The 13,691-nt window shown below is 39.8% G+C and overlaps 1 protein-coding gene across 2 annotated transcripts in view; it reads left to right on the top strand.

Moving 5' to 3' along the window:
* Positions 1-8,586, top strand: part of LOC115261348 (atrial natriuretic peptide receptor 3) — a 147,193-nt gene extending 138,607 nt beyond the window's left edge. For both annotated transcript variants that reach the window (XM_062856044.1, XM_029862822.2), the window contains exon 6: positions 8,466-8,586. In XM_062856044.1, coding sequence (XP_062712028.1) covers positions 8,466-8,485 — 20 coding nt within the window. In that variant the 3' untranslated portion in view covers positions 8,486-8,586. The remainder of the gene's footprint in view (positions 1-8,465) is intronic.
* The last annotated feature ends 5,105 nt before the right edge of the window (positions 8,587-13,691 follow it).

The raw sequence follows: 13,691 nt of genomic DNA, 5'->3' as shown, positions 1-13,691 counted from the left end.
CATTTAAAATCAACAAAACTGTTGATTCTAAGACCTTCACTCCATCAAAATTGTGGAATACTCAGACAATCTGAGACTATAGCTTATTGAATGCGGTGAATTTAATGCATACCTATTCAAGGTAGGTAATTTTCCGGTCCGGGGTCCGAGATAGCCAAAAAAAAGTCTACGTAGTTTATGGACAGCGCCTTATTAACTTTCAGTCCTGAGCACTTACTTACCATACCGGTCAAAGTAATGCCTGAGTGACCTCTGCTGTATATAGGAGTCGTCTCCATTCTGCTCGGTCCACGGCTGTGTGTCTCCAGTTCCGCACTCTGCGAAGGGCCCGTAGATCGTCCTCCACTTGATCGACCCACCTATCTCGCTGCGCACCACGTCTTTTTGTACAGGTTGTATGGCTCTCGAGAACTATTTTAGTTGGTTGTTATCCGACATCCTGATGACGTGACCCGCTCACCGTAGCCTTCCGATCGCGGTGTGGATGATGATTGGTTCTCTCAACAGCTGATGCAGTTCGTGGTTCATTCGCCTGCTCCAATACCCGTCTTTCATCTGCACTCCGCCGTAGATGGTACACAGAACCTTCCGTTCGAAAACTCCAAGGGCGCGTTGGCCCTCTCCACGCAAAGTCCGTAGAGTAGATAGTTAACTTCGTGTGAGGGCGAACTTTGTTCGATCTTAGAGTTCTGCGGAGTCAAAAGTAAGCACGATTTTCTGCCACAATGCGTCTCTGAATTTCTCTACTGGTGTCGTTGTCAGCGGTCACCGGGGAGCCTATGTACACGAATTCTTCAACCGCCTCGATTTCATCACCTTCGATAGAAATTCGGGATTGCGGCCGCTGTGATTCCTCCCTGGAGCCCTTGGCCATCATGTACTTTGTCATCGACACATTAATGACTATTCTGATTCGTATGGCTTCACTCTTCAGTCGGATGTACGTTTCTGCCATTGTCTCAAATTTACGAGCTAAAATATCAATACATATCATCAACGAAACCAAGCAGCTGAACGGACTTCGTGAAAATCGTTCCACTCGTGTTTATCCCCGCTCTTCATATTACACTTTCTAAGGCGATGTTAAACATTAAGCACAAAAGGCCATCTCCTGCCATAACCCTCTGCGAGACTCGAAAGGACTCGAGAGTGTCTTTGAAGCTCGAACTACGTACATCACTCGATCCATCGTCGCCTTGTTCAATAATATCAGTTCATCCGGGAATCCGTACTCATGCATAATCTGCCCTAGCTGGTCTCGATCGATTGTATCATACGCCGATTTAAAATCAATGAACAAGTGATATGTGGAAGCTATGTATTTACGGCTTTTCTGCAACACCTGGCGGATGGCGACAATCTGGTCCGTTGTAGCGCGTACATCCATGAATCCAGCCTGATATTGCTTCATGAACACCCTTGCAATCGGTGATAGACGGCGGCATAGAATTTGAGATAGTACCTTGTAAGCAGCGCTCTTTAGTGTGATCGCGTGGTAGCTCCCGCAATCCAACTTGTCGCCCTTTCTGTAGATGAGACAAATGATACTTTCCATTCATCCCTCCGGTAATACTTTCTCCTCCCAAATCATAATAGTGACGCAGTGTAGTGCTCTCACCAGTGCTTCTTCACCGTATTTTAGAAGCTCACTTGGTAATTGATCTGATCCAGCAGCTTTGTTGTTTTTCAACCGGCTAACCTCCTCTTCAATCTCTTGGAAGTTAGGGGCTAGAAATGTCCTGCACATGTATTCCTGAATCTGATACCACGCCACCTTCAGTGCTTGCAACGTCGTCATGAAGGTGCTCATCCTAATACTGCCGCCACCTCTTGGCCACCTCACGCTCACTCGTCAGAAGATTCCCGTGACTATCTCGGCACATGTCGGCTTGTGGCACAAAGCCTCTGCGCGAACGGTTCAGCTTCTCATAGAACTTCCGTGTATCCTTAGCGCGGTACAGCTCTTTCATCGCATTGCTTTGCGAACTCGTTCTTCCAGCTGACGCTTCTTCCTCCGATAGACAGAGTTTTGCCTGTTCTGCGCCTGTCTATAACGTGCCTTATTCGCCCTCGTACGGTGTTGCAACATTCTCGCCCATACTGCATTCTTCTCGTTCTGCATCTGTTCACATTCGCCGTCGTACCAGTCGTTTCTGTAATTCAGAGTCGCGAGGCCCAGTGGTGCAGTCGAGGTACTATGGCGGATCGGATGTCCTTCCAGTCATCTTCAAGTGTAGCTGCGCCTAGCTACTCTTCAGTTGGTATGGCCACTACTAACTGTTGCGCGTAGTCTTGAGCCACGGGAGAACCTCTAGAACCCCCGAAATCGCCCTTAAAACACCCTGAAACTTCACGAAACGCCCTGAAATGCTCCTGCAATCCCCATGAAACCCCCCGCAACGCCTTAAATTATTTTGAAAGCGCTTGAACAGGGCCGGATTTACAAATGTGTGGGCCCGGGGCCGCAATGTTGTGGGGGCCCTTTGTTAAGAAGATAAATTTTGCCCATCTTCTTCTCCTTTATGGCTCTACGTCTGCACTGGGACTTGGCCTGCCTCACTTCAACTTAGTGTTCTTAGAGCACTTTCACAGTTACTAATTGAAGGGCTTTCTTTGCCTGCCATTGCATGAATTTGTACATTGTGTGGCAAGTACAATGATACACTATGCCCAGGGAGTCGAGAAAATTTTCCCGACCGGAACGGGAATCCAACCCGCCGTCTCCGGATTGGCGAGCCATAGCCTTAACCAGTAGGCTAACTGGAGACCCCATATTTTGCCCACATAACATGAAAAAAAAAAATAAAAATAAAATCACCCTCATTCTTGTTTACGGACGTATCCACTTTCGAACGTTTTTGGTTCGATCGAACCAGTAGGCCATTTGATTTTGCTGGCGTAAATGGGAATGCCAACGATTTACGTTCGAAAGTGGTATCTTTGATTATCTTTCTTACAAATATGTTAATGAAGGTATTAATGTCTAGGGGCAAGACAGATCTAACGAGAGAAAGACTGTGCTCAAAATGTTGTTCAGAATTCCTCACAGTTCCTCATATTTTCTCTTAATTATACCAAAGTGTGATCTGGCATCAATGTCAAACTGCAAAGTGTTGCGTGTGCTGAATGAAAATTGCAGTTTTACGGATCTCTGTCAACAAATTTCGTCGATCATTACTAAAAAGAGTAACTCAGAATTTCTCAGAGTTGCTCTCATTTGCACAGTGTCTTGCCCCTAGATTAATGTAGTTGTGGAAGAATCATGAATCTAGAACAATAAGCAGAACTATGAAAAATGTCAATATCCACTGAATTATTTATAACAGACTTGAAATTCAAGCGTGAAAGCAATGATAAAAGAAAATTATATTGTAGGGACTTAATGAAACACGACTAGTTCCGACTATCTCTTTTTTTATTCTGACATAACTTACGAACTACATACTCATAGCCTACTACAATATAAAGTAAATAATTGTTTTCAAGAGTGCATTCGCCGTATTGGATCCCAGATTTAGTCGAAATTCAAGCCAGAGTTCACAAAGAAACTGCAAGAAGAATTTATTACTTGAGTGTAGAATTAGCAGCTAAGTTAAAATACACAAAAAAAAACAAAAAAAAATTATTACTGAAATGCTCAAGTGATTTCAAGTAAAATTTGTAGCGCAATCGGTGGTGTCGTTTCTGCGAAATCCAAAGAGAATTTATATTGGCTCTGATGCAATCTCTGGAGAAGTTGATGGTAAAGAATGAACACTTAACAAAAACTTGTTTTGCCGCGACTATTAGGGAAGGTTTCGACGACCTTCCAAAAGATTTTTCCACATTACTCTGGTATCAAAGAGAACATTCTAATGAACATTCTAAAGAAATATTAGAGGAAATTTATAATAAGTTTCTAATGGAATTTTTGACTCATTTTCCAAATATCTATTGAATTTCTTAAAAAATTTTAGCGGAAAACTTTACAGCCAATGTCTCCACAAATTTCTACCGAAAGTTTGTCAATCCATTTTACCAGGAGTTCGCCATGAATTCATCCTCATTTCAATGAGCAAATCTCTCTACTCAAACAATTCGTACTGAAACTCTTCACAACAACCTGCCTTAAATTCATGCTAGATGTCCTCTAAAAAAATGTTCTACAGATTTGTTGTTCTCCGGTTTAAATAAGTCGTAAGCTATCTGGATTCCAAAAATACTTCAAAATTTCGAAAAAAAATCCTTTGATTCATTCAAGAATTTTGAAGAAAATTCTTCAAAATGTTTGCAAAAACTGTAGACAGAAAGAAAAACAAACATATTTAGCAGGAACTTTATTTACAAAGTAATGAAGTTCCTGCTAAAAAAGTTTTTGTTTTTATAGAGGTTTGGAGTTCCTCTAAAATTAAGTCTAATATTTTTTTCAGGATATCCGATAATTTTTCCTAACCTTCCGTTAATCACGTGGTCGGCCATTATACCGTCAGCACCACGCTGATGCTGAGTACAACGAGTAAGCTTCTTTCAACGTGTTGTACAAAATATAACTGCGCGATTACTGAAGAGTTAAGCAAATACACAACAAAAAATAAATTTTAATAAATTTTGAGGCAAAATTTAAAATTTCATAAATAGATGGACAAATATTCTTACTTAAAAGAATCACAACATATCACATACATCTTGCCAGTACACAGTAATTCGAAGTTCTTTTTTTTTCGTGAAGTAGAATTTTGTGGGGGAGCCCGGGGCCCTGGCCCCCCCTGCCCCCCCCCCCTAAGTCCGGCACTGCTTGAAACCCTCCTTACCCTTCTGAAACTCCCTGAGATCTCCTGGAACGCTCATAAAATCTACAGGGACACCCCTGAAACCCTGGAACGCTGCTGAATTTCCTCCGAATCCCTTGGAGTGCCTCTGAAACCCCCTATAACACCCTTGTAACGCCTTGGAACACCTCTGAAACCACTTCAAACTGCTTGAAACGCCCCTAAAATCTCCTGGAATGATCCTGAAATCCAACATCCCTGCAGTTCCTTCAAAACCCCCGAAAACGTCCGGAACGCTGCTGATACCCTGCAACGCCCTGGTATCGTCTTGAGACCCCTCCGAACGCTTCTCAAACCAGTTCAAAAACCAAACCAAAACCAAACCAAACCAAAACCAATTCCCAGAAGGCGGAATCTTCGAAAGAACTCATGAAAAAAAGAGCCAAAAACAACAGCTTGGAAAATGTTGGAGGAATCCCAGAAGAGTCTCCAGGAGGTATTCCTAAAGGAACTGCGGAGGAAATCCTCTGGAGGAATCCACGGAAGACTCCAAAGAACTCCTTGAGGAATCTTAGGAAAAATTCTTTGAAAATCACAGAAGAAAATGTTGAAGCGTTTCCAGAATGAACTGCTGGAGGACCTCTCAAAAAAGGAAATCCTAAAAGGAACTTCTTGACGAATCCAATCAGAAACATTATGAGGATTCCAAGAATTGATTCCTGGAGGAATACCAGACGGAACATCCTGGAAAGATTTCAGTAAGAACTCGTGGGGTTTCCTCAAAAAAAAAACCTTTAGAGAAGTCTTAAATCAATCTCTGAAGGCACTCCTGGAGTAATTCTAGTAGGAGCTCCTGAAGGAATCTCAGAACGAACTCCAGAAGAAATCTGAAATGGAAATTCCGTAGTAAATCAGAAGAAACTTGGGAAATTCATGGAGGATTAGGTATCACTCTCTAGCAGGCGAGTTCGCTGGTTATTATTTACTTACTGAAGTTTACCCAGTTGCTATGTGAGTATATAATTAGATGATAAAATAAATAATATATAAATATAAACGGCTATTTTAAAGTGATGGAGACGCATGGTCATTGTAAACATATATGAGTACAGTATAGACTCCTACAACACGGCTGCCGTCTACACGGTCACCTATTACACGGATTCCTATTACACGGCAGTCCGTGTTGTGAGGATCACAGAGCTTATGGGATTTCGCTCTATTGGGGGTGTGAGCGAGTATCTCAGGCGTATTACAATATTGCACCATAGTTTTTTTTTGGCAAAGTTGTAGTACTAGAATAGATCTACCACACAATTACAACTACACAGGGCAACATTTTCTTGTCTCAAGAGCAAACTTATGTGTCTCTGACAGATTTTGGGCCGCTGAATCCGAATCCGGGCTCAGATTCGCTCCAGCACGTCACAGCTTTGAGCTATACCCTAATTTATAGGGCAAAATATGCAATTTTGGGTCTTTTTGATTGCAAGCCATTAAGCATGGAAATATTTTTTTAAAGCAATCAAAGGGCGGAAATATTTTTTTAAAGCAATCAAATTTCGTTTTACCAAATCAAATTTGATAGATTTAGGCACTCTATGTTAGTAAGTAAACTTGCATGCAACTTTTGGAGGGTGCCGTGTATGGGAAATATCATAAAATGCTTAAATCTTTCGAATTGATTCGGTAAAACGAAATATTTTGCATGAGTCGTTAATTTAGATGTTAATTGACCAATTTATCCTTTGATTGCTTTAAAAAAAACATTTCCATGCTTAATGACTTGCAATCAGAAAAGCCCAAAATCGCATATTTTGTCCTATAAATTAGGGTATAACTAAAAATTGTGACGTGCTGGAGCGAATCTGAGCCCGGATTCGGATTCAGCGGGCCAAAAACTGCCGGAGACACATAAGTTTGCTCTTGAGACATACCAAAAGTTTATTTTTGTTACGCCGTGCTATCATCCAATTTGTTGGCAATTTGGCCGATAGAGGTGCTATGTTGAAGTGGTTGCTATGTACACTCGTCAGTAGAAGCACTCATAAGTTTATTCATGTGATATTTTAAGATCTACTTAATTTGAAACAATGCTGACTTCGGCAACGTTGTTCAGTTGGTCAAGAACAATATGGTGATTCAACAACTACTTTGTGATTCCACTGCTAGGTTGCACTAGTCGTCAAGTAAAGTTTCAAACTTCTTTATCCCGGTATCCAAAGCAGATAGAAAAGTGGCATCTTCGACAAAGTTCTTCAGGAAGTCAAAACCTATCTATTGATTCAACATAAAGTATTTGATTTCACCGCTAGGTGGCGCTAGTCGTCAAGTAATGTTTTAAACTTCTCTACCTCGGGATACAGAGCAGATATAAGAAGGTCGTCTTCGGCAAAGTTCTTCAGGATGTCAACAATTACTTGGTGATTTTGCCATTAGTTGGCGCTAGTCATCAAGTAAAGTTTCAAACTTCTTTATCCCGGTGTCCGGAGCAGATAGAAAAGTGTTGTCTTCGGCAAAGTTCTTCAAAAAGTCAAGAACAATCTGGAGCTTCAACAACTAATTGGAGCTTCCACCGCTAGGTGGTGCTAGTTGGCAAGTATAGTTCAAACATCTCTATCTGGGGATGCAGAGCAGATAGATATGTAAGTATCGTCTTCGGCAAAGTTCTTCAGGACGTCGAAGGGCTATCTGATGATTCAGCAATTAGTTTGTGATTTCGACGCTAGGTGGCGCTAGTCGTCAAGTAAAGAACCAACCGTTAAGTAGGAATCTAGACTGTATAAACCTTGAAATTAAAAAAAAATGAAACGCAAAAACAGTTGGAAGAACGTTTATAATTTTTGATATTTGTGTATGAATAGTTATTATTATTATTTATTTATTTTTAACTAAAAATTTGGAAGAGGGAAAACCCCTTTGAGTGATTAATGTTTAAATAGTTAAAATTTTGTAAATTGATCAAATTTGAAAAATATATAATTCTTGTGGTCCTACATTGTGATAATCATAACAATTGATATTTTTTTTGTCATTTTTGCACCATAAAATTTACTAAATTTTCTCGCGATGTTTTTTTTTCTAAAATCAAGAACTAATAATATTTTTATTTGTGAAAAAAGATTGCAAATCGGTCTAGTGTTTCAAAAGTTATGACGGTTTAAAAATTTAAAAAATTAGAAATGACGAAACAAAAAATTACAGATCAAATTATTTTTGGTAAAGATTATTCTTAACGAATTTGAGTAATATCGGAGCACTTTTATATTTGAGACTATTCATGGAATGGCTGTTTATGTTAATTTCATATTCATTTTTCCCCTTTGAGGGACAATTCGTTTTCTATTGTATCGTATTAGTACTACCGTATTCGGTATTCGGTATTCAGTATCGTATTCGTGCTACCCACTTATATTTACGACTAAGTTATCATGAATTAACAATACTTTTTCATCGAATTGTGCTAATGCATTCTTTTATAAAATATGCCTACTTTTTACAGTTCACTACTTAAAGATACTGGCCACAACAGTTAATAAGCATTCGTTTAACTCAAGTTTAGAAATGTTTGATGCTCTAATAGAAACAAAAGTCGTTTTATTATGAACTAGAATCACTTCATTTTACATGTAGTGTAAATTCCGGTTCACAATATCGACTGTTCATGATTTTCCTAAAACAACTAACTAATGCTAAACATTTCGTTTCCCTTTTCAGGTGAGTACCAATTAACGTAAAACCCGACAACCAATTCGTTACGCAGCATCATCGCAGGTAAAATCACGTCACTCCGTTTTTTAGAAAGAAAAATAATTACCCCTTGCTCGAAGCACTAATCACCGTCAAAAATATATTAAATGGTATTGAGACAGCGACATCCTTCTTCGAAGAGTAGCTGGAAGCGGTGCGACCAAAACAGCACAGCGAGTTGCCGTCGCAATATTGATGAATTGTTCTGGGGAAGCACAAAGTCACGAGGAACGAGCAAACCAAATGCCTGCCTACCTTCAAGCGCAGAAGAAAATTTCCGCCTATTTTCACTTTCCACGGTTTGCTGTTTGCTGCCGATGCACCGTTGTTTAGGAAGCAGTTCGGAAGGATGTATTTTATGTTTGAATCTGCAGCTTTTGACAAAAATATCTTTGTGATATTTGTGCCTTACCAAAACTGTTTGAATTTCATGAAACTAACTCAACCTTGAACTTAACTAATTTTGCTGAAAAAGCTAAAATATGCTGAACATTTTAATTTGATCTCTTGAAACAAATCCATAAAATTGTGCTTCACTTCTCATAATTGTACAATTAGCAATAAGTTAAAATACACAAAAATTAAAAACTAAAAAAAAGATTCCACCTCATGCAGTGTTGCCAGTCATTTAAGCATATGCATCACTTGATACAATTCTCTACTGGATGGCATTTAGCATCATTTTAACTTTGTTGAACGTTTGAATCTACCATCTTTTAATGTTTACCTTGTGTAATTCAGTACAAGCAGTGTTGCCAGCCATGTTTGGCAGAACAGTTGCCAAATTTGCTATAATGTTTTTTTTTGTTCAGACTCAGAATTAACCTAAACATCATATAACTTTTTTTTTTAATTTTTGATCCACTGGGTGTGATACCATCAAACAGGGCAAACCGCTACGCACAACTTTTAACAGCCTTTGGAAAAGCGCAAAAGACGCTATAGCCATGATTCTTTACTTCTGGCATGAATTGTAATACGGACGTGTCATCACAAGTTCGCTAAAGTTTGTGCGTCAAACATGCATCTTACTCTCGGAATGGGGGAGAGTGCCTCTCCAATAATAATGGGGAATGTATTTACATACGCAGTCTGTGGTGGGTAAAGAATTGGAGACACTGTTCGTGACTTCAGACGAGACTGATTGAATAATTTCATTTGAAAAACTTTGTCATACATTCAAAGTACCAACTGAGTGCACGAAAGCTTGTCGCTCACGAAGGTGGGACATCGCAAGATGAAAGCTCATATACTAGTCACTTAACTTGATGAATGTGATTTTTTCCCCTTTTTAATGTAGGACAGGAACCGCAAGAGGTGACAACTGACAAATCGATAATTGTAAACTTTTTTCAAGCTTTGAGTTAACGAAAGTTTCCGATGTTTTGAAGGTAATCACAAAGTTATGGATCATGCTTTCAAAATATTTGTAAATCTGTTAGTTATACTACTTATAGAGTTTAGATAAAACTAAACACCGAAGGAAGACACGGTGCGGGCGGTTGTGTTTTCGAATCGTCTGTCGTGTTTTTCTCGGTTCCGCGTTGTTTGGAATTGCCCTTCCGAATCGTGAAACGGCTGGTGGTGCTACGCCATCCGGCGAGGTTTAGGACGAGTTGTGGACGAGATATTTTGATTGTAGTTCCGGTGACATAAGTGAAAGTTTCGAAAGGTTCGCGTTTTTCCGCGTGGGGTAGGGAACTGATAAAACTACGCCATCCGGAAGTGTTTTGTTTGGAAAGTGCGCATGATATTTGTCAGACTGTCGATTTGGGCATCGTTTTGAAAAGAATAATTCGTGATAGTATTAAGTTTTTTCGTGCCAAAATCCTACAAATCATTTTCATTTTCCGTATTTATATCGTGAGTGTTTGGGCGGGGCCGAATTCAGTTGTCCGGTATGTGATTAAGTGAAACTACTTCAAAATTGGGGAGAATTTGTGTTTGGACGGGCGCGGTGCTAATTTGTGCTCCAATGCTGACTGACTGCGTGCGCGAAGGTGGTGAGACGAGGAGCAAGCCTGACTGCGCTGTAATGACGTTCCCCTTAACACCGAGGAACAGCAGTTTCCAGATAAATCGGTGAGACCGTTTCAAACTACATTTTCCTTTTTTCCCTAAGGGGGCATTTATGAACTTCGAAAACTAATTTTTATTTACGCAACGTTTCCCTCGCACCCAGTTTGTTTCATTTCAGAGAGCGAGTAAAGGCGCTTAAGCCTAGGCTTTAGGGCCAGGACACGGACCAAATACCTGTGTTCCATCCCAGGAAGCGAAGGACAAAGGGATGACATTAACCTTCTTAGCATCGTCACCCCCATCGATTTTCACTTATTTTGCTTTCTCAAAAGCTGAGTGGTTGGTACGAGATGTCCCCACTTAATGGCTTTATCGTAAAAACAATAACGCTGCACAGTAGGCCTGGCCGCTTTAATGCTTGTAATGCATTTCCAATGTACTGCAAACATTAATAATGACAAGAAAAATGGTAGAATTAGTCGATTCTATCATTTTCCAGGATTCTTTCAATGAATGGCTGTGTATGTGTAGACTAGACTAGACTAGACTAGACTAAACACCGAAGGAAGACACAGAAAACCGGTTGAGTTGGATTTCCCGGTGAGTTCGTTCCTTGTTGTTCCCTTTATATTTGAACATGACATATATATATATAGGGATTTCAGAGAGGTAGCCTGAGGAAGCTAAATGAATTGGTTTCCGGCAAATCTTCGTGGAGTGACCAGCCTTTTGTCACTCGAAAACAACCATCATGTTGTTTTCCGAAGGTCTCCAGTTTATTTAGCCGTCCCTGCTACAACAAATCATCTGGAAGATCATTCCATTCCGGTATGACTCTGCAGCCATAGGTAATCCTTACGCTGATGGTGGGTACACATTAATCATCATCATCACTCTATCTTGAAATTGGTCACCCTAATGACGAAATTAAAAGAAAATACGGTTCTAATTATTTTCGACGACCTGCAAACCAACCAAGTATAACGACATTCGGAAATCCACCACATCGATTTTCTATGGAATGGCTAATAGAGTGTGGCGGGCCCGAAGATAATCCATTGCACTACAGTCTGGAGTACAAATCCTTCAAAGTAACCGTGACGAATATGAAGAGCCTGTCAACAACAAAAAACAAAAATCCACCCTGACGACAGCAGTAATCCGACGATTCCGGTGTCAAAGAAAAATCATCTCAAAAGCCGTCCCACAAGAAAAATGACGGCGAAAGGCCTCCAGCTGAGTGCTTAGGAAAAATCAGCCACCCACTAATGCCATCCCGGGCAAACAACAGCATGCCTCCGGATATTGAATGGAAGCAAATGTGTCCCATGAATTCGAGTTGAACCATACCAATCTAGGAGCAGAAAAGCGCGTTCGTAATCAAACCAACAATACACCAAGAGTCTCAGACTGAGATGAACAAAACGTGGAAACGACTGTTCAGTGCTCATGTATGCACCTTATAAACAGCCGTGGGCAAGTGTTCAATTCACGGTACATACCATGACGAATTCCTCACACCCCACCGGCATTCAGCGAATATGTCGTAAAACGGATTTCGGCAGTCCATTCAACCTGAGGTCCTAGATTAATTGGATTGAAATGCGAGAATTGTGGCTCCAACAGAGCAGTATTTTCCGCAGACACAATCTGCCTAAAGCTTTAGCGCTCTCATATCGCATGCTCGCTTTTTCGGCGGCATGTCGACAGTGAACAGTTTGAGATAATGAACTTTCAATTTCATGGTGGAAGCGTAAAAATAAGAGAACAGCCTTTCGAGGACGAGAGAGTATTAGAAAAGATTGTGGGTGTTCATCAGGAGAGATTCCGACCAGAAGCACCTACGTGACAAGAATAAAATAAAATTATGAAAACTGTCGTTAGAAATATCCGAAGTTTTTACATTTTTTGTTAGAATTTTTTATGTGAATATATCTTTGTTACTATTGTAGTAACAAAATTATAACAAAACGTGTTTGAGAATGCATATTAATTCCATAACCCACAACATAATTTCATAAAACATTTATTATAACATTTGTCATATCTTTGAAGCAAAATTGTATAAAAAATTGATACATTTTTGTATTGGTGTGAAAAATTTAGATATTTTTTTATTGTCAATTTCTTGATTTTGCTTTGGCTGATCAAGCCATGTGGGAATTACACTGGTGAAAGTGCTTTGACATCCACGTGCACAACAGAAACATGTGCTCGATGAACAAATTGATTTTTGAATTATGAAAAGAAATCCACGTACTCCGGTGAGACTCGAACTGATGATTCCCATTTCGCTAGACGGGTGCTTCTATTCCTTCAAGCTACGGAGTCACTCGACTATCTCCGTCGCCAGTGGGCGTGGAAAGAACAGTGTGAGATGTTCATCTAAACCTATCCGAAGGAGATTTTGATTGACAATAGAAGCGAAACCATGTGCGGCTGTGGAATCGAGTTCAGTTCTGCGCCCACTGGCGACGGAGATAGTCGAGTGACTCCGTAGCTTGAAGGAATAGAAGCACCCGTCTAACGAATTGGGAGTCGTGAGTTCGAGTCTTACCGAAGTATGTGGAGTAATTTTTTATTTTTCATAATTCAAATTTCAATTTGTTCATCGAGCACATGTTTCTGTTGTGCACATGGATGTCAAAGCATTTTCAACAGTGCAATTTCCACATGGCTTGGTCAGCCAAAGGAAATAAAAAAAATCTAAATTTTTCACACCAATACAAAATTTGAACACTTTTTCATATAATTTTGTCAAATTCATTTTTTTTATAATTTTATCAATGAAGTTTAGATTGCAGACATTTTTGTTATCACTTAGTATATTTATTAGGCTAAAGTTTTTCATTCGCGAATCCCTTTAAAGGAACATGTTTCACTACTGGGATTTTTTCTTGTAGCTTGAAACTCTTCGTTTTCGCTTGTTAAATAGTTGTGTTACCTACCACGCGAGGTGGAAGGTAAAAAAAGAAATAAAAAAATCTTCAAAAAATTACGAAAAGGCTGATGCTTATAGAATTTTTTTATACGCTCGACTCAACGTTCTACAAAATGGTCATTTATGCCCTTTTGTATCTAGACCCAAGAATTGGTTGTTTCTTCAACAAATTTTCCTAAACATTTCCTCGGAAACTCCTTTCAAAACTTCGTTTCTGGATTTAGCTAAGGACT

The sequence above is a fragment of the Aedes albopictus genome, chromosome 3 (genome assembly GCF_035046485.1).
Source record: "Aedes albopictus strain Foshan chromosome 3, AalbF5, whole genome shotgun sequence".
NCBI lineage: Eukaryota > Metazoa > Arthropoda > Insecta > Diptera > Culicidae > Aedes > Aedes albopictus.
Note: the sequence above shows the minus strand (reverse complement) of the source record. Positions and strands in the feature narration are given on the sequence as shown.